We start from the raw sequence: 27493 nt of genomic DNA, 5'->3' as shown, positions 1-27493 counted from the left end.
GCTGCTGCTCTCCTAAATGGATTCCTGGCTCAGTCATTGCATTCAAATTGCCCTTCAGCCTTCCGTAAACAGCATTTCCTCTCCATTACTGCTGGTGATTGGAAGTGATTGCTCTAAATGTTTGGAGCTGCATGTTTATATGCACATGTTTTCACGCGAGTGAATCACATTTAGAAATGTGCATCATGCTCAGTGAAAATGTTTATTTTTGGGACTAGTTAATCTTAGGGAGGTGGCCGTCTAATCCATGGGCGTGTATTCTTAAATGTTCTAGAAAAAAGTGTTCTTCGCTCTCGGCATGAGACATCTTGCCTTTTTACCTGTGTTATGTCTGACTGACTTTTCTCCTGTTTGAGTGAATGAGTGAACAGTAACTCTAACCCTTGTGTTTTATACATTAATAATATATTTCCTGCCTGTAATCTGAGACTGGATTCAGTTCAAGCTGAGAGACCTCCCTCTATCTTTCTGTACCAGTCTAACCAGTGCTTTAAATATGTTACTGGTAACTGAAGACATCTCTGGCCTCAACAAGCCACACTGCTGTCCTGTGCTTCTCATAAAGAAACCATACATACATTTAGAAGAGGTTTTTAACATTCATTCTAATATTAATTCTAATATTTTCCTAGTTGTAGATGGATGGCTAAATAGCCTCGGTCTGGAGAAACAGAGATGGACTTGCTAAGTAGCTTAGTGACATGACCAAAGTGGTTTACTGTCATTTTAAAACAACTCTAATCAGGTTTCAAAGCAGTCCATGAAAAACATTTCCATAGAGGTGATTTTCATATTACACAGTTAGCTAGGAGCACAGATAGCGTTGGTGAGCTGTTGCACTTCCAGGTCTTCCAGAGTATTATTGTGTTTCTGACACAATAACTGGAAAACACCAAACTGATGCAAAGGTCTAAATAATGGCTAAATCAACTCGTTTTGAACTGGAAATGGGATAAATGCATGGAGGCACTTCAAGGTTCTGGATGCTGTTTATAGCTACGGACCAGCAAACCGAGGCAGGCCTGGACTCAGACTGCGAGTGTCATGTGAAGCTGGAACCTGTGGTAAGCATTTTGTTTTTATCTTTAGCTCTGCAGACCAATAACTGCAGCACAAGTATACCGAATGGTTTCACAGCTTAATTATGAAGTCGTGCATGACTGCACGTTTAATCCCACCTGTCAAGTGACAGCCCTAACTGCAGTAGAAACGCTTGCCTGAAATATCAGACTCATACCAGTCCACGCCAGCCGATGGTGACCCGCCTTGCCCCGCCCCAAACCCAGTGGCTGAATTGAGGCTTTCACTAATTAAAACTGTTCCAGATGTGGGGAAAACAGACCCAGAATGGGCTGACTACCATCCCAATGTGAAGACCCAAAGTCACGACCTTCCAAGGAAATAGTAAAAAAGTTAAATTTAGATAAATAACTTTTTACAGATCCAGCTACAGCGTTTATTCATTTCATTTTTCTCCAGTTTGTAACAATCATAACAACTACTATAGAATAAGCATTTTGAAACTTTTTCATACAGCTGTTTTAGATCAGATGTTTCATACAGATGTGCAGCTACTGGCCCAGATGTGTCACACTGCGCCGTAGCTGCTGTAGAAAGTGAGATGCAGAGAAGCAACTAAAATATACATGGGGTCTGAGATGATCAGGCTACAACCAACAGGTGTCAGGTGGTCCTGGGTTACAGGATCTGTGCTCTCCAAACGCTTTTATCTATCGAAGACACGCTTAGAGAAAAGTTTCAGACATGTTTCTCTGCTCCGTGCCCTCACTTTGACTCGTTTAGAGGTCATATGACAGAGGAGACACCCTACTGTTGATGTCTACTGTTAATGTCTACTGTTAATGTCTCAAAGCCAGGAGATAAACAGACAGGTATCTGAACCTGCTGGGACAGAACCTGGACCAGAGGGTGCAGGAGAACGTTTTGATCACAGTATTGTTTTGCTGCTGATGGATAAGTAATGAGGATCTGATTGCAACTGGAAACTAGAACCAACTTAAAAAACTTCAGCTGGTGCATCTCAGCTTCAGAGTGGTTCTTCCTCCTGACTGGTGCAACACCTGTTAAAAACATTTCAGCAGTCGTGTGTGTGAATTACGGTATTCGCCTTATTTCTCGACCCATGTTGCCTCATTGGCACAACCTTTGGTGGGGGAACTTTCATAAATAAATGGGGAAGTTTTTTTCCCCAGATACTAATTTGACTATTTTAAGGTTCATTATCTACTGATATCAAGTCGTAGTCTGACACATTACTATCAGCATCAACAGCCTTCAGGAGAGACAAAATCCTACCATTCTTGATATGCAGCTGAGGGTGACATAGAGTCTCTCTGAGGGCCAAAAGTGGCCTTGCAGTTTGGACATGCCTACTGTAGGGGATCACAGAGCAGGGTGACAGTTTTGCCTCATTATTCCTGCTAACAGACATCTTATCATGACCAGTCTGTTTTACAAACAGCTTTAAACAACAGTTGGTGTTAGGAAACACTCTTTACTGATGTCTGATTGCTATTTGTTAAATACAGCTGGAGTTTCACACAACTGTTATCCTTAAATACCAGCTGGAGACCACGGAGACCAAAAAATATCTTGATGTTTGGCTGGAACCTGATTTATCCTTTAAAACACAAATACAATCAACTACAAAAAAATTCAATTCTCGTCTTAAAATCCTCTATCAGTCTGTTAATTGTTTAAACTTTCTGGTTAGGAAAAGAATCGCCACACAGCTGCTTCTGCCTATTCTGGACTGTGCGGACATTATCTATCAGAACACATCATCCTCCTGGTTGCACTCTATTGATGTTGCTTATAATAGTCTCTGTCGTTTTGTTCTTCGTTGTCCATTTAGGACACATAGAAGTGTGATGTCTCGACAGTTGTCCTGGTTCGCACCCGCTGTCAGGAGACAGTTTCACTGGTTTCAGTTCATTTTTAAAACCTTTTACTTAAATTATCTGGATAATCTTAAAATACATTTAATTCCCTATAATTCACTTTACAGCCTGCGGCATAATGACCAGCTCTTTTTTGTTGTTCCTAGAGTGAAAAGAGAGGTAGGGAAACATGCTTTTGGTTTTAAGGCTCCATGTGATTGGAATAATCTTCCTTTATCTATTCGTTGTTTATCATCATTCACAAGTTTTCGAAGGGCTCTGGTCAACTATCTTCAGGAATAATTGTCTATGTTACTAATTGTATTCGTTCAACTGGCTGTTGCTTTTGTTTTGTCCTTTTTAGTTGGGGTCCTGTAGTGTGGGGTGAAGTATTGTGAGCCTTTGAGTGTGTGTGTGTGTGTGTGTGTGTGGGGGGGGGGGGGGGGTCTGTTAATGATTGTTGTGATGTTTTGATTTTGATTTTTGCTCTGCTGTCTTGCTCTTAATTTTTGTTCTTCTTTTTCTTGTAAAGGAGGACCCACTCGAAAACGAGATGTTTCATCTCAAGTGTATAAAATTATGTTTAAAAACATAAATTAATTAAAAAAGTAACAATCCTGAAGAACAAAGTTTCAGACTGAGTTTGGTAGTTCAGTTAAAAAACAACAAATGAAGGGAGCCCTGTGTGGTATTCTGAGCACCTTTACAGGGGCGGATTTAGCAATTTGGGGGCCCAAGGCGAACACAGACATGGGGCCCCTTACACTAAATTTTCAACAATCTTACCTTTAACTGGATTTGTGAAACTCTCCCCTCTTCTGACATGAGTTATTTTCCCTTTTTATTAGTCCTCCTCTTTTTTCCTGTACTTCCCTCCCTTTGAGTGCTTTCAATATTTGCTCTGCTTTCTTTTTCTGTCAGCGCTCCTGTGCTTTAGCCTTAGTAATTTTTTTTCTATTTTCCATTTTGGTCTGTTTTCCTCCCTTTAAACATTTTCCATTGTCTTTCCTTTCTGCTTCTTTTTGATGTTTACATCGAAAAACAACTTCACTTTCAGAAGTGAAGATAAAAGCTTTTATGAAGCATGCTGCTTCTTTCTCTCATTGGAGCCACTAGGATAACTTCATGTCATGCTTAATGTTTTGACTATCGCTTTGAGTTTGTTACGAATGCTCCCGCCTCTCTTCTTATTCTTATTTGTGGTCTCATGGCACTTGGCAAACAACAATTTGGTGCATTACTGCCACCAACTGGATTAGAGTGGAATGACTACCAATCACTTCCTGTTTGTGCATCACAGTCTTAATAACCCTCTTATGACCATAATTATAACAGGGCCGCCTGTTTTTTTTTTTAATCTTATGGCTGTAAAATTGTAATAAAAAGGGCAAAGTGTGTGTAACTCTACTCCTTTTTTCAGAACAACCTCAGCTTTCAGTGTATGGTTTGTATTTCCAAACCACTATAACATTTCACGAAAAGAAACGTGAAGCCGCTTCTCCTCCAGCTTCATTGGCTGCCAGTCAACTTCAGGGTTCATTTCAAGATCCTGGTTCTGGTCTATAGGGCCTTACATGGACAAGCACCATCTTACATTGGTGATCTTCTTAGTCCCTACACCCCCAGCAGGTCCCTGAGGTCCAGTGATCAAAGCCTACTGGTTGTGCAGCACCAGGCTGAAGACCAAAGGTGACAGATCATTTGCTGCTGTGGCCCCCAGACTCTGGAACTCTCTCCCCCTGAGCCTGAGATCAGTGGACTCAGTGGTCTCCTTTAAAAAGCAGCTGAAGACTCACTTGTTCAAGCTGGCTTTTGTATGACCTTCTTCACCTCTCTCTCTTTATTCTGCTATCCCCACCTATTCCACCTTCCTCACTGATTTCCCTCTTTCCTATTCACTCTCTCTTTCTTAACGTTTTTTCTTTTAAATCCCAATTGCCTATTTCTGCTCATTTTAAATATATTTTTAAACATTTTCTAAATGCTTTTTTATATTTATATTTTTGTTTTTGTGAAGCGCCTCGTGATTTTTATCTTGACAGGCGCTATAGAAATGATATTTTCTTCTTCTTCTTCTTCTTCTTCTTCTATTTAGAATGTATTTCTATTACAGCCTTTAAAAAATCAGCTTAAAAGTGAAAAAAGCAAAAAACGGATTTGAATTTTTTACATTTATTACTGAACTTCAAAATTACTGGGCAAACAATTTAAACTTTGAACTGAAATGCATCTATTCTTTAAAAAGTTTGAACCTTGGTGTCTTGTAGCGGTTTTTAAGACCATTTATTTTTGTAAACTTTCAGACGATTTTATTTGATGTAGTAGACCTTGAAGCAGTTTCTCTCCAGCTGCAGGCAGAGTCCTGCACACCTCACAATGCCATGGGGTGCTTCTCTTGCACAACGTGCACTGCTATACCAAAAACATTTGTTTTAGCAAAAATAATTATTTATTGTAAAAAGATAAATAATGCTGGAATGATGCTGAATCTTACAATTAGCAAATAGTTGAGGGTTGTTCAAATAAAAAAATAAAAAACAAAGACTGAACAAACGTTCATATCCTGGTTCACTGGAAATCTGTCCTTCTTCATGGTCACTGTCTTCAGATATAAGCCTTCTGGGACACCTAATAGATCGTGTTGATTTTCTTTGAGGCATTTCCATAATTTCATGCTGGTTTTTTATGCTAATTAGCTTCCCCGTTCAGTTATTCGCTTTCACCGCGGAGCTGCGCTCCGTTTCAATCAGGCTGTACAGCAGGATTTCCCCTCGTAGCGATATTTTCCCTAACTCTGATTGCTTCATGCTATAGATCGTTGGAAAGCTGCTTTTATGTACTTTTAGGAACCGTTGGAATTTCCTGGATCTGATCAGACATTCAAAAGTTATAAAACGGAGCATTTTGGATGACAAACTCAGCACGTCTCTGAATCTTTGTTGTGATTCGGTGCGCTCAAGACAGGGAATCCCAGTGGCTACCGTAATGTATTGTATATGCACGGAAAGCCCCATTTTTAATCTTTTCAGCACTTTTGGAATTTTAATGATATCTTGAACGGTTCAGGAATTATGGTAATGAGAAGTGCGCATGTCCAATCCCGTCTACGGCCACAGGTTGGTAATAAGAATATTGTGGCATTAACAGAGGGGTGCCGACGGTCAGGGCTAGGGGGCCCCCCAACACAAGGGGACCCCAGGCGGCCGCCTACCTATGCCTAATGGTAAAACCGCCTCTGCACCTTTAACTACTTTACTGGTGTTTAAAACACACACTAATCAGGGAGATGAGAGCCAATCATGTTCTGTTAATCTGACTTCTTCTCCATCTTGAAGTCAATGATTTTGTCTTTAATTTAATTTAATGCGAAACAAGCTCTTTGAAAAGCCTCCTACAAAGACTCTGCAAACTGTGAGAATATAGCTGATACTCCTCAAACCAAGAAGTTTAACTGTCCCTGAACAACAGTGCATTTCACCAGCGTGTCTCATTATCTATTATAACTTGCTTCAACCCACCTGTCGTCCCAACATCTTCTCCAAACTCCTCAGCTAAGTATTTAGGTATCAGGCTTGGTGGCAACTTTTCCTTTGATATTCACTAATTTTCAAAGTTACTGTTCAAGGACACTGAACAACATGACTCACTACTTTGGATGTCAGTGGGGCAGTCCACCAAACACCCTTAAAGAAAACAAAAATACATCTTTTTTCTAGATAAAGGCCTTTAAGTACCTCCATCTGTCCTTGACTCAAAGAAAAGCCAAAGTCTAAATAGTCCAAAGCTGATACCAAATCCATTTCAAACAGTCTGACGCCATCTTACTTTTTTCGCTCAGTCGCAGTAACATTACATCCACCAAACCGTTAAAGCACTGTGATAGGCCCACCAAACCGATAGAGCGGTGACATTGGCAAGGCACAAGACTGTTCAAACCTGCTGTGTTGAGGATTGAATGGAGCGTGGCTAGACCAACATGGAAACTCCTTTTGCTTGGACTACTGTCTGTCTACCTTTCTAGGCTAATAAATAGGTGTACTGCCTCTAAAAAGTGTTTTCCATAAAGCTGATTTTCAATTGACTCGCCTGGTTAAGCGCCTTGGGCTTCCTGACAGGGTTGCGGAAGGCGCTTTATAAATAAAGCTTTGATTGATGGATTGATTGATGGATTGATTGATTGATTGATTGGTTGGTTAAATAAAAGTAAAAAAAAGTCTGACACAAGCAGCAGCAGCAGCCTGAAACAACATATAGATGCACTCTGTTATGATAGATTTACTCCAGGAAAACATTTTGTACACAAGAATAACAGCCATCATGAAAGATGTGTTTTAAACTTCTCTGCAACTCCAACTGAAGGGCATGGACAACCATCCATGGAGGCGCTGAACACATGAAGGACACACAATATTGTGGCAGAGAGAAAGAAAGAAAACAATCTTTTATATAGCGCCTCTCAAGGTAAAAATCATGAGGTGCTTCACAAAAACCAAAGATTTAAAATATGAAAATAATTTTTTAACCCTCCCACTGTCTTCATGGATGACCCCACCAGGAAAGTTGACCACTGCCCAACTTTCCTGGCAGGGTCACCCTTAAAGACAGTGGGAGGGTTAAACTGTTAAAAAATGTTTTAAATGACAAAAAAAGTGATAAAAAATGTAAGGAAAGGGAAAGAGAAAATGAATTGGAAAGAGGGAAATCAGTGGATCCTGAGGAAGGTAGACAGAGAAGAATAAAGATAGGGTGATGACAAAGGTCACGCAAAAGCCAGCCTGAACAGGTGAGTTTTCATCTGCTTTTTGAAGGAGAACACTGAGTCCACCGATCTCAATTAGCATAGCGTAGCATAGCATGGTGTTGCATGAAATTACTGGGTCAGGAATGATGAGGGAGGTTTATATTATGTTTCAAAGTTGCTGATAAAGATGACCATTACATCTGTAGTGATGCATGATCTTAAATATTTATATGCCATATGAGAGTCAGCAGAATGAAGATGAATATCTGGCGAAACTTGGTTTTTTAAGCTCATTTATCAGCCAGTGTGAGTTTAATTGTGTTTTTATCGTTGGTGATATGAATGCTGATATTTCAGACACTCGCTCCACCTTTGGGCAACATCTGATTCAGTTTTGTGTAAATAATAACTTGGTTTTAACTAGCAAAGAGAGACTGCCAGCAGACAGCCACACGTATGTCAGTGAGGCATGGCACTCAACTTCCTGGCTTGATCACTGTATATGCACTGAGGATGCACATGAATGCATATCCAGGGTGGAAATCTTATACTCCCTGGCAACAACTGATCACATCCCTGTTTCCATAGTGGTAAACTGTGAAACATTGCCTGTGCTGCTCCAACACCAGAGCCCACACACACAGAGAAGCTTACTTGGGCTAAAGTGTCAGTCGAGGATATTAGGAAATATTCCTTACTGTCAGATTGTAGTCTGAGATCTGTTAGTGTCCACAAAGAAACGTTACAGTGTGAAGATGTTAACTGTGAACATATGGAGCACAGGCTGCACTTATGCACTTTGTATCAAAAATATTGTGGACAGCTTGATTATTGCCAGCGAGTTCCTCTGCCAAAAAGGATCAACAAAATTTAAACCGCTTCCAGGATGGAGTGAGCATGCTTATGCGCTACATGCTGAGTCCAGAGCAGCCGATAAAGCCTGGGCAGCTGCTGGTAAACCAAAATCCGGTTCAATATTGGAGTCTAAGAAAGCTGCGAACGTTAAGTTCAAGAATGCTGTTCGCTGTATTAAAAGGAATGAGCAAACAATGCGGGCAAACTCCTTAGCGAACAAACTAAAGAATAATGATGTTTCAGAGTTCTGGAAGGAGTTAAAACGCTCCTGTATCAGTAAGCAGCTGCTACCCGCATCTATAAATGGGGTATCAGGAGATAAGAACATTGTTGAAGCCTGGAGGAATCACTTTAGCAGAATTTTTAACTGTGTAAATAGTGAAAGGTTCAATCTTGGCAACATTGACTACAGTCATGATTGTCAGAGCTGATGAAGTCCGTCTCGCTATAGAGAAAATGTCATTAAACAAAGCTTGCGGCCCTAAACAACTATCAGCAGAGCACATGAAGTACGCTAGCTGTAGAGCTCAGGTGTTACTTTCATTGTGCTTTACCGGCTTTTTGAAGCATGGAATCTTGCCTGACCATATGTTATCTGTTCTCTTAGTCCCTATAGTCAAAGAGAAAACTGGAAAAATCGCCTGTATTGATAACTACAGGCCTATTGCTATGGCAAGTGTGTTGTCCAAGGTGTTTGAGCATATTTTGCTGGAAAGACTGCAAAATTTTATAACTACGACAGAGAATCAGTTTGGTTTTAAAGGTAAACTTAGTACTGACTTGCGTATCTACGCTTTAAAAGAAACTGTAAGCAAATACATGAGGCATAATACTTCTGTTTTTATGTGTTTTTAGATAATCAGAAATTATTCATCAAGCTACAAAACAGAGGTCCCCCTTCATACCTAGTTAGGATTTTGCACTTCTGGTACTCTCATCAACTGATGCAGGTAAAGTGGGGGACAGAAGTGTCTGAACCTTTTTCCGTATCGAATGGAGTCAGACAAGGCGGGATTCTGTCTCCTGTCCTTTTTAACCTGTACCTTGACGAGCTGTCTGTTACTTTGAATGATAGTAAGACTGGATGTTTGGTGGGTGACTGCCTTGTAAATCATTAAATATATGCAGATGACCTAGTCCTCATGTCTCCCTATAGCGCAGGCCTGCAGCAGCTGCTCAGGGCATGTGCTAAGTATGGTGAGCAATTTGACATCCTGTTTAACCCTAAAAAGAGTGTGGTTGTGATTGCTGCTACTAAAGGGGACCTGAAGCTTAATTTTCCATCTTTTAACTTAACAAATCAGGTCCTCGAAGTGGTAAGCAAAGTGAAATACTTGGGGCACATTTTAAGAAGTGACCTCTGTGATGACGAGGACATTAAGAGGCAAATCGGTAAGCTGTACATGTATGGCGTTTAAAGCGTGCCACAACCCGTGCACGCGCATTGGGTCCACAGCGCGCGTGTGAACGGGACTCGCGAGCGGAAATATACATGGCGAGAGGTCATTTGTGCACTGAGAGGGAGCAAACTGTGTCTGTGAGCGCACAAGGTTGTGCACAAGTGACAAACCTGCGTGCGCGCGTTGTCAACGAGCACACGGCAGAGGAAAACGTGCGCGCGCGGCAGCCTCTGTGCGCGCTCGGCAGCCTCTCTGCGCGCTCGGTTTCTGACTCCTGCTCGCTCGGCTGTAAGGGTTTTGGCACTCTGGAGGCGTGGCCTGTGGCAGATCTTCTCTGTCCTCTGATTGGTTAGTGTACCCCGCACTTTACCCTCTACCTATCTATACAAAAAAGTCTGCTATTCAAGCAGTTGCTGGCATAGCTCAGTTGGGAGAGCGGGTGACTCTCGCCCCGGAGGATCCGGGTTCGAGGCCGGGCAAGGAAAATGCAGTAGATGTCATGTTAATTTTTCTTAATTTCAGGTATTTTACAGTTGTGACCGTTCAACTGTCATTAAACGTCCGAATGTTTGCTGGGCAGTGTTTTAAAAAGTGCACATAAGCTAGATGGTTTTAACCATAGAAAATTACATTTTTTGTGATACTGGAAAAATACATACTGAAATAAAACTACTGATTGAAAACTTTATGACTGTGGTTGTACAATATATGACTCACTAATACACTGCAAACTCCCTTAGAGTGGGGCTTCCAGAGAGAGAGAGAGAGAGAGAGACAGAGAGAGAAAAGTTCTTGCCTCATTAATGAATTGTTTATTTTTTTCAGTATTTAATTGACAAATTATCCTTTCAAATAATTAATTGATGAGTTACATAATTGTCCATTTAGAATTGTTGAATGGACTGAGTCAAGTTTGGTGCACTTTATATATTTCAAAACATGTTTTTTTTAATGATGCATATAAATAATTTAAATGTTAATTTAATGAAATATTTCTATTTTTTCATTACCTCACCCTTGTTTTGACAAAAACGGGACCTTGCTGGATAATATCATGGAGAAACTATTTGTTCACAGTACATGGCTCCGTAAGGATCTGTGTACCAAAGGAGGAGATACTCAGAAATCTGTCTGCAGATTGTTACAACCCAGACTGGAAGTGGCGGGCTGTAATAAGAAAGGAGACCAAACAGAGCAGTGGGGGTTCAACAACTGATTTATTTAACAAAAGTAAGGATTTACTAAAGCAAGTTAGTGAACAGAAAATGGCCATCTCAAGGTTTTACTCGGATGTCCCTCAGCAGGGTGCAGCACTGTTGAAGGTCATCTGAATGAAAGCTTGATATGCAGTTTCTTTATGAAAGTGTGTAAATATACAGTATGGTTGCCGTACATATGTTGAGGTTCTCAGACATCAGGCTTCTTTGCCCAGGCCTTCACTAGTGGGCTATTTTAAAAGTTGGTAAGGAGAAAAACCACAGCATATAGCTGATTGTTTACAAATGCAAGGAGGGGAATAACAATCAAAATGCTTGTGTTCTTGGACCAGATGAATGGAGCGCTCCACATGCACTCAGAGATGTTATGGCTTCTGTTTCTATAACTTTACATGCAGACATTTGAGGTTTGCCAGAAAGGAAAGCTGGCCTGTACACTTTGCAGGGCACAATGTCATCAATGAAGAAACCCCTGTCTACCAAGATGACCATCTCTAGTTGTAGCATTTTCATCACACCAGATTCCCAGGTTGGTCGCTGATAGTTCCAGCATACAGTGCTGAGACAAAGGTCACTGGCCTATGTGGCACAATCCAAATGAGCCTCTTCAGAGTGCAGTTGAACTTGAGGAAAATATATGACTCTGGAAGAGAGGGGAATATGGCCATTGACACCTCAGATCAGTGCAGTCAAGATTTACTGGTGTTTGGGTAGTCCTGAACGTGTTGTGATGCCCCCACCGTCTCATTGGGTTTTCATTTGTGTTTAATTGTGTTTTTCTTCTGTTGTAGGCAGCTGGTTAAGCAGCCTTGGAGGCACCTGGGCTCAGGGTGTGGTGCTGCCTACAAAGCCTACTGTTTTTCTGCTTTCACTGGGTCTCTCCTGTGTGGTGGAGAGTCCTCACTGGCCATTTTCTGTTCACTAACTTGCTTTAGTAAATCCTTACTTTTGTTAAATAAATCAGTTGTTGAACCCCCACTGCTCTGTTTGGTCTCCTTTCTTATTACAGCCCACCACTTCCAGTCTGGGTTGTAACAATCTGCAGACAGATTTCTGAGTATCTCCTCCTTTGGTACACAGATCCTCACTGAGCCATGTACTGTGAACAAATAGTTTCTCCATGATATTATCCAGCAAGGTCCCGTTTTTGTCAAAACAAGGGTGAGGTAATGAAAAAATAGAAATATTTCATTAAATTAACATTTAAATTATTTATATGCATCATTAAAAAAAACATGTTTTGAAATATATAAAGTGCACCAAACTTGACTCAGTCCATTCAACAATTCTAAATGGACAATTATGTAACTCATCAATTAATTATTTGAAAGGATAATTTGTCAATTAAATACTGAAAAAAATAAACAATTCATTAATGAGGCAAGAACTTTTCTCTCTCTGTCTCTCTCTCTCTCTCTCTCTCTGGAAGCCCCACTCTAAGGGAGTTTGCAGTGTATTAGTGAGTCATATATTGTACAACCACAGTCATAAAGTTTTCAATCAGTAGTTTTATTTCAGTATGTATTTTTCCAGTATCACAAAAAATGTAATTTTCTATGGTTAAAACCATCTAGCTTATGTGCACTTTTTAAAACACTGCCCAGCAAACATTCGGACGTTTAATGACAGTTGAACGGTCACAACTGTAAAATACCTGAAATTAAGAAAAATTAACATGACATCTACTGCATTTTCCTTGCCTGGCCTCGAACCCAGATCCTCCGGGGCGAGAGTCACCCGCTCTCCCAACTGAGCTATGCCAGCAACTGCTTGAATAGCAGACTTTTTTGTATAGATAGGTAGAGGGTAAAGTGCGGGGTACACTAACCAATCAGAGGACAGAGAAGATCTGCCACAGGCCACGCCTCCAGAGTGCCAAAACCCTTACAGCCGAGCGAGCAGGAGTCAGAAACCGAGCGCGCAGAGAGGCTGCCGAGCGCGCACAGAGGCTGCCGCGCGCGCACGTTTTCCTCTGCCGTGTGCTCGTTGACAACGCGCGCACGCAGGTTTGTCACTTGTGCACATCCTTGTGCGCTCACAGACACAGTTTGCTCCCTCTCAGTGCACAAATGACCTCTCGCCATGTATATTTCCGCTCGCGAGTCCCGTTCACACGCGCGCTGCCATGTATATTTTCGCTCGCGAGTCCCGTTCACACGCGCGCTGTGGACCCAATGCGCGTGCACGGGTTTTGACACGGGTATGACGCGATATACATGCAGGCTAACACTCTGGCACGTAACTTTGGTATGTGCTCAGATCCTGTTAAAGTGTCCCTCTTTCGTTCCTTTTGTACTCCTTTCTATACAGCCCACTTGTGGTGCAACTATAGTAAGGTAGTAATGAAGAAGCTTCAAGTGGCTTATCAGGATGCTTTTAGAATCCTCATGAAGCTCCCTAGATGGACTTCTGCAAGTCATATGTTTGTTGTGAGTAACATCCCTACTTTTCATGCGCTTCTGAGGCTCTTCATGTATAAATTCATCTGCCGACTGAGTTTGTCAGCTAACGCTGTTGTTAGAGTGCTGTCTTCTTTAACTTACAGTGACACGAGGTACTCCTCAGTCCTTTTTAAACGTTGGAACAACTGCCTATATGGTTTGTAATTAGAATGTGTTTTATTTTATTCTTGTTATGGACATATCCCTTGTCTGAAATAAAGTTTGTATGAATGAATGAATGAATGTAGTAGTCATATGATGCTAAGCCGAGTGCTGTGGTGCTACGGAAACACAAGGCAGAATCACAAATGTAACACAGCAATGAGACGAGACAAGGTCTTGAGCTTGTTACTGGGCACAAGATGTTAGAATTGGCTTCAAGCTGAAAAACCCAAGTGGTACAAAAACACCACCAGATGTTTCATTAGTTCAGCTATTTGAAAACATGGAGGATTATTTCATGACACAAAGCTTTGCTGAAACATCAAGTTAAACAAGTGTGAACACAGCTCACTAATGTTGAAGCTGTGGTCAAGTTCCTACAGAGCCAAATCAAAGACGATGCTAATGAAAAGACAGCGAGACTCTGTGCGAGCCCTCTGGTCCACGTCCAGCAGCCTTCTCTCAGCTCAGCCGCTGGCTCAGTCTGACTAAAAAACACCTGTCAAACAGGCAGACACTGTTGCCATGACAACACAAACTGGGGAATGAGCCGGCGGTTTCTGTGTTGCTGTGAAATGCATGATGATGATGCTGCTGCTCCCATTCAGTCTCTCATCAGTGATTGGTTGGTGAGAAAGGCTTTAGCATGGAGGGCCTGCTGACACAATAAAGCACCTTTTGTAACACGTACTTCTGGTATTTCCGGCTCCTCCGAGCAGGAATAGGGCCTCCCTGATGAGGAGGGCAGCTGTGGCCACAAAGCTCCCTTCATCTTCTCTGCCTCCTCACAGAAACACAGTTTTTGGACAGCTCGAATCAGGATCTGATTGATGCCAGCTCTTCCTCCGTGCCCACAGCACACTCCGGACTCGACAAGGCATTGATTAAATGAACTGGAGGACGATGAGTCTGCAGAGATGCTGCAGGAGACAGAGCTGTCTTCTACAGGATGAAAATGTCCACTGATGTGAAATCAGATGTGGCTTTGCTCCTGGAGGCATCAGGAAGCCTCTGCGGATCATGAAATCCATTTATCCTATTGCTCTGATGAAGAAAATGTGACTGATTTCAGTAAGCGGCAACTGGGTGAAACTATCACTGAAATAAACCAACAGCTCAGAAATGGAACATGTGGATCTCTGCAGGAGCTTTAGTCAAGGATGTTTAACAGCAAACTCTTGATTCCAGATGAAGAGGTCTGACAGAGAAGCTTAAACTGGAAGGCAGACACGTTTTTTAAAACATCTAAGTGTGAAAACAAGAATTCCTGCTTAAATTAAACCAATCCAGCTGCTAATAAGGGTAATAATGGAGTGTGTTTACAGGAAGATGTGTGTCACTACCCACAGCCTCTCATGCTGTTCGGTTCACCATGTCAACAGGAAGTAGATCCGTCATTAACTTCCTGTTTTTTATATTAGTGTTCAAGGGGTGGTGGGGAGTGGGGGTGGGTCCTGACAACAAGTAGGGTACACCCTGGATAGGTCACATAGGTCACCAGGCTCCAACGACATTGATGTCTTTGGTTGGTAGGAGGAAAATGGAGCACCCAGGGAAAATCACTCGTGATGGTCCAGCTGGGACTCAAACTAAAGATGTCTGCCTTTGGTAGCTCCTCTGCTCAGTTAAAAAAAAAAAAAACATAAACAGGAAGAAAGTCAGGAAATGGAATTCTGTAGTCCAGTTGAGGAGAAACTTCATTTATCATAAACAGTTTAAATACAATACACGTGTGTGTGTTCGTGCGTGTGTGTGTGTGTGTGTGTGTGTGTGTGTGTGTGTGTGTGTGTGTGTGTGTGTGTGTGTGTGTGTGTGTGTGTGTGTGTGTGTGTGTGTGTGTGTGTTTTCACAGACTCTGTGGGAGGGGCATGAGGTCATAAAACATTAATGTTGGCCGTCTGGCTGTAGGGAAACATACATCAACAAGCCTCTTCCATCCATCCATCCCTCTGCCTGTGGTCACGGACTCATGGTGACTTCAGGATGACTAAGTGACCCAGCTGAGCAGCTACTCTCTGGCTCTGGACTCGTGCAGCTGAACATTTACAGGAATTAGGTTGGAGATAACACAAACCGGCCCTAATGATGTTTACTGTCCCGTTCTTTCCACACTCTTGGAACAGAATCGCATTAATCAACAGAGGAAGAAACACATCGCTAAGATGTGTCCCATTCTATCAAACTCTGAACTTGAGATTGTTATCCACACATTCATCTCCTCACACTTACACTGTAAAAAGATATACCTTAATCAAATTTTCTAAAATTGACGTCCCTTTTTCACATCCAAAATATTTGACTTGACAGAAACTAAATTGAGTCACTTAATGATTCTTTTATGTTGATGTCAGCCATACAGTATTATTTCACTTGACCAAACCTCAATTCTTTTTCTTGGTCCTCATAAATTTCTTCACATACATATTTTAGTTATTGAATCAAGCTAATATTTTGTATTTACATTCAACCGTAGGGTTTCATGTGTTTATGTAGATGCCACTTTATTAATTTACTGTACATACATTTAAACTATGTTTGTATAGAAGCAACTTTGAACAATTCCAGCTATCTCATGCCTTATACACCTGCAAGCAGCCAGTGAGAGCAAACACGGAGCTGATTCTAGAGGTTCTAGTGTGAAGAGGAACGAAACAGCGGTCTCATTCCTCTGATCGACCTCCTCACTTATGGTATCAACATTATATACCAGTTGCAACAGAGAAGGAAATAATAACCAAGTACACCCCCCCCCCCCCCCCCCCCCCACACACACACACACACGCACACACACACAGAATAAACATGCATTAACACTCCAAACTAAAACTTATGTCAGCAGGCAGACAGATATATAAAGTTAGGGACTGGTTATTGAATTTTAAAGACTAAAATGAAAATATATATAGAGAGAGAAATTATCAACATAATTACAAAATAAAGTTTTATGCAGAAGAAACTTTTTTCAGTCATCTTTTAACAGATGATCAATACCTACATTATGCAGTGTCTCTGTATATGTCTTTGAGGCTTAGACTCTCTAAGGGCTTTCTAGTTTTTATTCATCATGCTTGAGTGACTTAACTTGAGATGTTCACTTTAAATGAGAGAGGTTGCATCACTACCCTGTGTTTTGCTTGTATGTACTGATTTGTGATCATTTCTGGTATGTTTATAAATAATTGAATGTATGGTGGTTCCATTGTTGTTTGGCAAGATAGGGGCCCAGCACTAGGGGAACGGCATCTTGCACAGGGCGCCCACAAAGCTAAAAACAGCTCTGATCAAAAACTTTGAGTTGTGTGATTTGAATGAAATTTAGTTCCACACAAAACAAAAGGGATGTTTCAAAATGCAAAAAAAAGGTGTTTTACAATCACATCAATAATTTTATTCTGTTATGAACAGCAGTCATGAGTAGCACTTTGAATTACTCCGGAGTTTGTTTGGAACCAAACCAATACCCCCTCCTTCAATAGTTCTCAGAATGGCAACCTAAACTTTCCTCTGACATCAGTCCAGGTGTTTTCACATTACCCCCAAATTCTTGGTCCCAGCAAGGTCATCCAGTCCCTGACCTCACCTTGCTTGGACAGGACTGGATAAGGACTCGAAAGGCCTTTTTCTCTCAGAGTGATGACAGATGGAGAGAGTTGAGGCCCCACCCCCACCCCTCTGGATGTAATCCTCTCCTCTCTGACATCCTGCTCTCTACAGCTACCGCCACTTTGCTTTTCATCTCAGATGGCTTTGCTGCTCTGTGTTTGTCTCCTGCTTCTATCTGTCTGTCTGTCTGTCTGTCTCCCAGAGGAAGTCCCTGTGAAGAAGCAGCTCATTCAGCAGGAAGTCACACAGCAGGCCCGGTTCCACCATCTGAACTGGACTAACATATGCTAACAGTTTGGATTATCCAGTGAGCTGAATGTGTGCTGGTGGGATGGCACTGACCTCTTTTAGAGCAGAGAACAGCTTCAGAGGAAACAGAACAACGAGCAGACTTATTATGAATGCAGCAAACAGATTTGGACCTAATTCTGGAGAACTTGATAAACAGATACTATTTATGATTCTACCTGTCTGTCTGTGGTCAGTCAGAATGTTCATTGTTTCTGTCAAAAAGACCCAAATTAGTCGTAAAGCAAGTTTAATGGTTTTAGTCTTGTATTCATTATTTTAAATGAAACCATAAATTTATATTCTTGTAGCAATAAATATAGATTTATATCTATATTTCAAATGTGGTGTAGATTTAGCTTGTTTATAATCTTATATTAATTAATCGGGGCGCCACCAGTTTTCAGAACTGGACCGTTGGATTTAATATCTATATCTTCGCAATGTAATCAGTCTCAGAGTTAACACCACAAATTAATCCAAAGGATGAATTCTTGACAGAATGTGCCGATTATTCCCGAAAATTGCTAGACAAAAATCAGGCGTTATTTACGTTTTGTGAATTTATTACAACATCAGTTAATTCATTGACAAAAGGACCAAACACAGCTTATAGTTTCATGCATGGAATTAAGAAAATTGTTAACCCAAAGCTTTATGGCAGTGATAGGAAATAACTGATCCGTAATAATAGTGGAAATTCTGTGACACCAGGATTATAGAAAAATGGGGAATAATTTCTAAAAGGAGAACCAAGGAAGGGTGTGTGTGTGTGTGTGTGTGTGTGTGTGTGTGCGTGCGTGCGTGCGTGCGTGCGTGTGTGTGTGTGTGTGTGTGTGTGTGTGTGTGTGTGTGTGTGTGTGTGTGTGTTCGGGTGGCTTGTTATGGCAGAAGAAGAAAGGGGATCTTGAATTCTAACGTGAATCTTGGATCGAAATAAAAACACGCCATAAAGAAATGGACTAATCTGAATTCACTAATCGGGCGTAACACAAAAGTCAGCCAGATGAAATGCTTCACAGACCTTTTCCGTCGCCAAAGAGGTGTCCTGTGGGCTGGTTCAGCCGGTCCAGAAGCACTTCAACGGCCTTGAAATGTGGAATTCAGATTGTGGGCCCAAATTATCCCAAACGGAGCAGAATCATCAAACTGTTCCAAATTGCTCTTACTCTTAATATGAAAACTCGACCGCCACGCAGACTTCCGGTTTCATGTAGAAAGTCAAAACAAACAAACAGGTTGCTTCTGATTTTTACGGTAACTTTGCGAGCTAATGGCTTAACAAATTTATGAGTGTCGGGTTTTTTGGTGCTGGGCCCAGATGAAAAGCCCAGCAGAGGTTCGCTTAAGGCATCTTTCGTCTTTGTTCTGCCCCACGAGGTCTGCACTGTGACTTTATAACCTTCTGGGTCACACCCACAGGTATTTCACTCATTAACCACTGGACATTGGCACTGTGGCTCTTTCAAATAAACTGCGTTCTCAAAGATGGAAAGTCCATGATCACAATTTAACACAGTTATTCATTTAAAGCCTCAAAAGTATTACTTTAGCATCAAAGTATTACTTTAAATGGGAAAGAATAAAATTCATATCTTAAAACTGAACAGTTTTACCATTAGCATGAATTTTAACTGGAGAAGCAAAAATTGGCAGAGGTTTAACATAAAAGAAAAACACACACAAAAAAAGCAGTTAAGTTTGTAACTGATAAGATTTTAAACTTAGAGCACCTTGACTTCTAATGGTGGACAAATCTGAACACCTTTTGACTGTGGATCAGGGTCTTGATAAAGACTAAATTCTAGAGTCTTCCAGAACATGCCCTGAGAAGGGTTTAGAGCAGAGGTGTCAAACTCATTTTAGCTCAGGGGCCACATCGAGGGAGATCTAGTCCCAAGTGGGCCGGACCGGTAAATTAAAAACAACTTCAGATTGTTTTCTTTGTTTTAATACAATCAATATAAAACAAGGCTGGAGCCTGAGGACAGTGTATCCAAAATAGTACAAGTACAACACCTGAAGTGTACTTGAAAATTTGAAAAAAATAAAAAATCAATCAATAAAAAAAACATTCCTTAGTGATTCAGAGCTTACAGATCACATGGCTAGATCAGTTTCATGCAGCACTTAAAATATATTTGACTCATTTTACTTTACATCTTTTAGCTTTCACCAGCACATCAACATCAAGTCAGTCCTGAGTGGTGGCCAACTTCAGGATGTGATTCAAGTTCTTGTGTGGGCCTTGAGCGCAGCTTTGTTTTATTTATACTCATTACAGAGAAAACTTGCTCACAAAGATACGTTTATTTTCACTCTACATTGTAAAGTATGAAAATAAAGTTTACACAACCATCTCGCGGGCCGGATTTAACCCGCTTGCGGGCCGGATCCGGCCCGTGGGCCGCATATTTGACACCCCTGGTTTAGAGCATCCAAACAACCAAAACGTCATCTGATGTGGCATTCGCTGCAGCTATTTCCTCTGTTCTAAATGACTTGGACGTGTCTTTAAAACCGCAACAAGAAGTATCATTAAAGGCCTTTCTTCTAAAGAAAGATGTTCTTTGTAGCACACTGGAATATGTTCCAAAAAGTCTGTTTATTATGTTCCATATATTATGTTTATTTCATTAAGGGTTGACCAATATAAGTCTCAGGATATATATATATATACCCGGTATATATATATATATATATATATATATATATATATATATATATATATATATATGTATTAGTTAATTTATGATACCAGTTAAAATGTTATCCATAATGCTTATCAGTGTTAAACAGAAAAGAAAATGTTGTACTAGTCCTTTAGGAGAAGAAGAAGAAGAAGAAGAAGAAAGAGAAAGTGTTGTACTAGTCCTTTAAGAGAAGAAGAAGAAGAAAAAGAAAATGTTGTGCTAGTCCTTTAGGAGAAGAAGAAGAAGAAAAAGAAAATGTTGTACTAGTCCTTTAAGAGAAGAAGAAGAAGAAGAAGAACAAGAACAAGAAGAAGAAGAAGAAGAAGAAAAAGAAAATGTTGTACTAGTCCTTTAAGAGAAGAAGAAGAAAGGTTGGACGAGGCCTTTTGAAAAAAAAATGGATGCTTGAGTTCTGAACCAGGGGCATTTTTCTGTTAATAAAAGTTGCAAAAGTACGAAGACGAACATGTCGTCTGGCAGTTCGTTCAAAGGGGGCAACATCTTTAGTAGTAGTAGCAGTCTTTGACTACAGCTAAAAACTACAGCATCACACAATACAGTTGCCATTTCCACTTTTTTTTAATTGGTTACTTTTGAGCCGGCTTGTTTCGCCCCTCATGGAGCTCTCTGCCTCTGAGTCTGGCAGGCCAGGCTATAACACAACCAAATGAAACTTTTAATTTTTGCACCACCAGATATTGAGGACTACACTGTATGTCCCTCTACTGCTTCATTCACCTTTATTGCAGGAACAAAAATCTCCTGTTTGGCCCACAATGAATCATGGGACAGGGTCGGCCACAAAAGTCACACCAGACCTGTCCTACGAAGTAAGGGAAAAGAAGGATTCGTTTGGAGGAGACTTTGAAATTTGAACAGCCTTTGTTCCATTTCTGTGACCTAATCTGCCTTTAAATGCAACCTTCAAAGGATGCAGCCCCTGAATTTGGATACAGCCTAAGACTAGCCATTGGTCCATCAAGCCTGTATGAAGTAAACTCTTTCTCTGAATGAAGGTTGTTCAGGAAGTGAACTCGTATGGCTCATGTAAGACCTTTTAATAACTTGAAACAAAAATATGCTTTAACATTTGCTCTTACCCATCTGTAAACTACCAGTTAAAACATATTTTGCCTCTTAGTTTTGGAGGTTATTTGTGTGTACAGTCAAGCAGATCTTAGATATGAGTGACTCACTCACTCTACCCTTTTTATCATAATATTAACTAAAGGATTTCACAGTTAACAGCTGAGTTTCAGTAGTGAAATGTCATTAATGATGAATGACCTGCGTTTGTAAAGCACCTTTCTGAGTTACAATCGTTCATCCATTCATTCACACATTCACACGCTGTAGCCACAGCGACACGTCTGACCAGGTCAGAGCCTGAGTTCAAACCCACTGAGTGAACTCCTAACCGTCGCTCACGGTATGTTAGCCTGCTCTATTGTGTTCACTCAACATCAAACTGGATCAATTAATGAAATCTTGATGAGAGATAAAACAAATGTATTAATTTACTAGATTCCCAAACTTACATTAAGTTTTCACTTATTTTAGTGATTTATTTCTTATTAAAAATATTTAATCCCTTTAATTTGTTTGACGTGTGTGCTTTATGTTGGGGTTTGCTGACAGTAATTGATCATTCTCTGCTGTTAAATCCACCATTGCTTCTCTCATCTCAGATGCTTCCATAAATCTACATAATGATGCAGTAAATGATTATGAAACATGCAGAAAAATGAGTGGTGCTGATCCAGTCCAGCACCAGCAAACGAAAAGACAGACGGATGATGAGCACTCAAAGGCGAGGCTAAATGTGACGTTCGTTCTGGGAACATTGAGGATTCCTCCCTCATGTTTATGTTTAGTCGTGTTGACAACATGTTCAGATTGGTTGGTTGGAAATGAATCATTGTTTGGATGTTGCCTTAAACCACAGTCATTTAAAAACATTAATGAGTTACAAAACATGGCTTTGGCCTGTGTCCATTTGGTGGATGAAGGAAACTTATCAGTCTGTATTTCTGTCTGTTCTTTAACTTTAAATCAATCTGATCTTTAGAGTCAGATCAAAGCAGATTCCATTGATCGGTACTGAATGGATATTTTGACATTCAGTTCTTAATTTCTATTGTTAACCTACTCTCTCTAGTTTACATCATCGAGGCCAGCTTTTTACTGGACTGGAGCTGGAGGGGGATACATGATAACTACCAAGTTTGGTGTAACTTTTCTGAGTCAGTGTCATGTTCTGTGTACTGCGTCCCCCTCATGTGTCTCCTTGTGTTCTCCAGCCCACTCCAGGTGTTCCCCTTAGGTTTCTGTGCCCCTTTAGGTCTCCTGCTCCCTCCAGGTTTCCCTCAGGTCCCCCCTTAGTGATTTCAGATTTAGTTATCCCATCCTTGTTAGTGTTTTTCTTCTGGTGTCTAGTTTTCAGGTTTATGAGTTCACTTATCTTTAGTCCTCTGTAGATTAATATTACCTAGTCAGTTTTCCCTACTTAGTTAATAAGTCTCACCTGATCCCTTCTGATATCACTCCCCACACACCTGTCACTTGTTTCCCTGATTGTTTCCCTCTGTGTATATAACCCTGTCTGCGTCTCTATGGGTCCATTGTTTGTGTCAGCGTTGTCTCGTTTCCCTCTCCTGGTCTCTCGGTCTCCTGGTCTCTTGATGTCTCTTGATGTCTCTAGCTTTTGCTCTTTAAAGGAGCTCTTCGTCTCTTGGTCTCTAGGTTTGCGCATTAGGGTTTTTGGATTTAGGTTTTTGGCAACCTGCCCTTTTGGATTTTACTTTTAGACAATTATTCCTAAATAAAGGATTTTACGTTTTCTACTACTCCTGCCTTGTGTCATCCTGGTTCTGCATCTTGGGTCCTAACCTCCTCCTGGCTTACATCGTGACAGTCAGTTTTACTTTTACTTTGATTAATTTGGGATAAAATTTCAAAGTGGAAAAGTCAGATTAGCAGGATAAACACAAACTGATTGGCTCTCATCTCCCTGATGGTTGTGTGTTTTAATCACAGATTAACTCTGTAAAGTTGGTCAGAACACCCCATATATCTGCTTTCAACTTAAATAAATGTTTTGTGCAAGTTGACCCGACCCAAACCAACAGACTGAGACAAGACTTGGATTTCTGTGATGGACAACATGAGACGTGTTAAGCACTCAGAGCGTAAAAATATTAACATCAACTTAAAACAACGCTGAATTTAGATCCCAAATACTGAAAAATGCTTAAATGTACTGTACTAAATAACAAACATTATCTGTTGTAATTTAATAATTCACCTAATAAAGCTGCTCTACTTTATGCCAATAGTTAATCTGTCTAAACAGTACATGTTATTTAGAACACACGTGATCATGATGCTGAAAAGATCATGGAAGTCACTGTTTTCTGTCATTTAAATTTTGCTTTTAAAAGTGAGATTTGGATTAAATCAAAGTCAAACAACTACAAAAGGAAGGTATAACTTTAAAATCATGAATATGTTCTGTTACAGTAATGTTTATAATCATGCATTCATTCAATCGTTCAGTCAATAATTAATTATCTCGTACTTTAGACAACTCAACCACAGATTTAAACCCACAGATCTTCTCACAGAGCCAGATACTTAACCAAACTATCATCATTAACTTCACATATTTCAATTTAAAATTCTGAACCAAACACAGCATTTACACTTTATTGAAAAACACAAGAAAACAACTAACAGAGTAAAAAGCAAACCTATTTCATCATAATGCTATTACCACCCCCCACTTTCTTGATGGGCAGAGCTGAAGAAAGTTAAATGGCACCAGCTTAATGTGTGCTTCACTCCACAAGGGCTCCGTTTGACTGACGCCTCATGTCACAGCCTCCAGGATGAAAGCCTCTGCTGCCTCCTTTGTTCATTAGATACAAACCCATAAACTTCTCCTGGACTGGGCTGAACAAATGCAGGACATCAAGTTTGGTTGCTCTACTTTGTCTGATAAGGATGCTCTGGCCACAGCTCAGTTCCCCACTGATCCATCAACAGATCACACCCTCATCCTTTTTATGATGACAAAGCTGAGAGCAGATCATTCATCTGATCGCTGACTGCCCAGTCCTGCAGTTGGGAGGCTATCAAGGCCATTCAAGCATCCTGAAAGAAGTCACAGCTGCTCTCTCTCTCTCTCTCTCTCTCTCTCTCTCTCTCTCTCTCTCTCTCTCTCTCTCTCTCATTCGCTCGCTCATGCTCTCTCTCTCTCTCTCTCACACACACACACACACACACACACACACACACACACACACACACACACACACACACCTCCACTCTTGTTCTACCACAAGCTGCAGGTTTTCTCTGCTCTTGAAGGGATTACAGGACTTCAGTGCCACTTTGGTCTAAACCGCCTCTCACCCACAGGAAACCTGAGTCATGGTTGAATAATTTTAAAACAAAGATCAACGTTCACAGAACAACAAATTAGACTTCAGCACCTGGTCAGAACCAAGGACAGAAAATCATATTTACATGATTGAACAGCCATTAAAATACAGGAAGTAAATATAATTGTAAGGTTTCACCAGAGCCTGGCTCTAAACAAAAGATGGATGTGACTTTCTCAGAAGGGATTACGATTTTCAAATCAATGCCTCAAAAAATAAAGGAAAAGTGTTGAGTGATAATGGGTACAAAATCCAACAGACCCAGGAAAATGTCACAAGACAACTGTTAATATATCTCAATGTTTAATGATGACAAGGCTGATGTTGAAGTGATGATTAGTTGATTTGGTCATGATCTGATGCAGCCTGGATTTTCTTGTAGTAACTAGAACTTGTTTATTTACATTTTTTAAACAGAGATCAGAAGAAAGTGTCAACATCTGATTCAAGATCAAGGAACATTTAGCATTCAGGAGTTAGTAATAGTGAAATAATCTGACTAATAGTGTACTTATGATGAGCTAATGATGAATGCTGCTGACCCAATCATAACCCAGTAATAAACCAGTGGTGAACTAGTTATAAAGGAATTGTTAGAGGATCTCTGGGGCTTGGATCTTCTCCATCTTCTGCAGGTCTTTGGGCACAGATCTCACACTCACTACTGAACTACACAAACATGTGAACAGACACAGGTGCTCACATGGTGCTCTCACAAGTGTGAACTCTGCCATTTCTGACACAAAACCTTAGACTGGGGTTGGCACTAAATGCTCTATGAATTATTACTGTGTGCTTTTCAGCTAAAGTGTAACTGTTACATGTGTTGTCATGTTGTCATGTTGCTGGCGCAGTGATATTCTGGTTCTGTTGTATTTTTGTGTGTCTCCCTTATTTTCTCTCTCTCTGTAGGTATAGAAGCAGATTCTTGTACATCCTTTATTGTTTATTTTTGTGAAACCCCCCCCCCCCCACCCCCCACCCCCACCTCTTCCTGTTCTCTCCCACCTTTCTCATTCATTTCCATCTCAGTTTCCTGTGGGATTGAAAACAACCGAAAGCATTTCTAGTAAAGTTTTTATATCTGGCGGGGCATTATAGCTGAATCTGTAATGCTCCACCTGGGAGAATAAAAATGTCTTCGGCACTCAGACATCTATTCTGATTGCTTTACAGCTGGACAGAAGAAATAAAGGAACGGTGAGAGGACCTAATAGTACAGTAGTTATGAAGTGTGAGCTAAGATGAACCAACAGTGAACTAACCATAAATTAATAGTGCACTATCAATAACTAATAGTTAATTCTTCATGAACTAATGGCGAAAAACCATGACTTTACAGTGAACACAAGGTGAATTAATAATAATAATAATCTAACTATAATCTAACTCAAAAGGGCATAATGGATGAAATAATAGTGAACTGAATAATCATGAACAAACTGTGCACCAATAAGGAATTATTCATTAAATAATAGTGAACAACTATTAGTCAATATTGTACCAACATAGACTAGTCGCAAACTAAAATGACTTCATGGTGAATAATTCAGGACAAATAAACACATCAATTGTGAACTAATGATAAAATACACACATGAACTGTAAACGAACTAATTATGCATGAACCATAAACTGTTGAAGAAATTATGGACAGGGTTTGAACTGATAGTGCTCTAATGAATAAATAATTGTTATTTAATATTGGTGAACTGGTGGTGACTTAAAACCAACCAATGAAGAAATTATGACCTAGTGATCCAACAAAATCGACCTGATTGAAGTCTAAATCTTGTGTTCAAATACGATAAAATCTGAAGTCCAATGTGGGTCAGCATAAACATGGCTGTTGCTATTTCAAGTACACACACACACACACACACACACACACACACACACACACACACACACACACACACACACATCACCCCTGGACCCAAATCCACATTCTGATGCCAGTCCAGAGCCAGTCAGGTGTCTCTGCCCGCCTCCGTCCAGACACACACCCGGACCAGCACGGATCGATGCCCTTGTTCGCCCTTTGCTCAATCAGCCAATCGGAGCTTTGACTGATGATGTCGCAACTGAACCAACATCTGGAATAACATCCGCCAGAAGTTTGAGTTTGGTCCCTCCGCTCTTACCTTTTCTGATCAGGTCCTCGGTGGTCTGGTCGAAGCCCATTCGGTGGCACTTCCTCCAGAGGCCCATGTTGGTGGAGTTGTACTGCCTGCCGCATTCGTCTGCTGCACTCATGGCGAACAGCTGCCTTCGGTTCCGGGCCAGCAGCAGCTCGTCCTCCCAGCTAGGGCCGGATCCGGGCCCGCTTCTGCTGGCCCGTAGTGGCAGGCTGGGGATGTAGATGAATCCCGGGTCCTTCCTGCGGCTAGAGAAGCTCCGGCAGCGCTCCCGGTACCGCCTAGCGTCGGTCTCGTACCAGTGGTCGGAACACATGGCTACTGCCAGCATCCCCAGAGCGCAGAGGGACAGGGACAGGCCGGCGTACAGCAGCAACTTCCCGGCGGCCATGCTGCTGTCACAGCCGCATCAGCACCGAGACGGATGAACAGTTCCTGTTCGGATCCTTGGTTCAGCTCTCATCGTCCCCGGACCGAACCGGAACCATGACCCTGCGTGATCTTCAGGGAAACTACAGCGGCAGGAAAATAACGGGATTTAAAATTCCAACTGTCAAATGTTTGGATGATGAAGAGCCCACGTCCTCCTGTGAGTCGGTGCTGCGGCGGCTTT

General features: G+C 41.0%; 1 protein-coding gene across 1 annotated transcript in view; it reads right to left on the bottom strand.

Moving 5' to 3' along the window:
* The window catches only part of tmem178bb (transmembrane protein 178Bb), a 69222-nt gene extending 41729 nt beyond the window's left edge, over positions 1 to 27493 (bottom strand). Inside the window, exon 1 of the mRNA XM_015952947.3 lies at positions 26887 to 27493. Within this exon, the coding sequence (XP_015808433.3) occupies positions 26887 to 27271 (385 nt within the window). The 5' untranslated portion in view covers positions 27272 to 27493. The remainder of the gene's footprint in view (positions 1 to 26886) is intronic.

Source organism: Nothobranchius furzeri, chromosome 1 (genome assembly GCF_043380555.1).
Source record: "Nothobranchius furzeri strain GRZ-AD chromosome 1, NfurGRZ-RIMD1, whole genome shotgun sequence".
Classification (NCBI taxonomy): domain Eukaryota; kingdom Metazoa; phylum Chordata; class Actinopteri; order Cyprinodontiformes; family Nothobranchiidae; genus Nothobranchius; species Nothobranchius furzeri.
The sequence above is the reverse complement of the archived record's forward strand: the minus strand, read 5'-3'. Positions and strand labels throughout refer to the sequence as shown.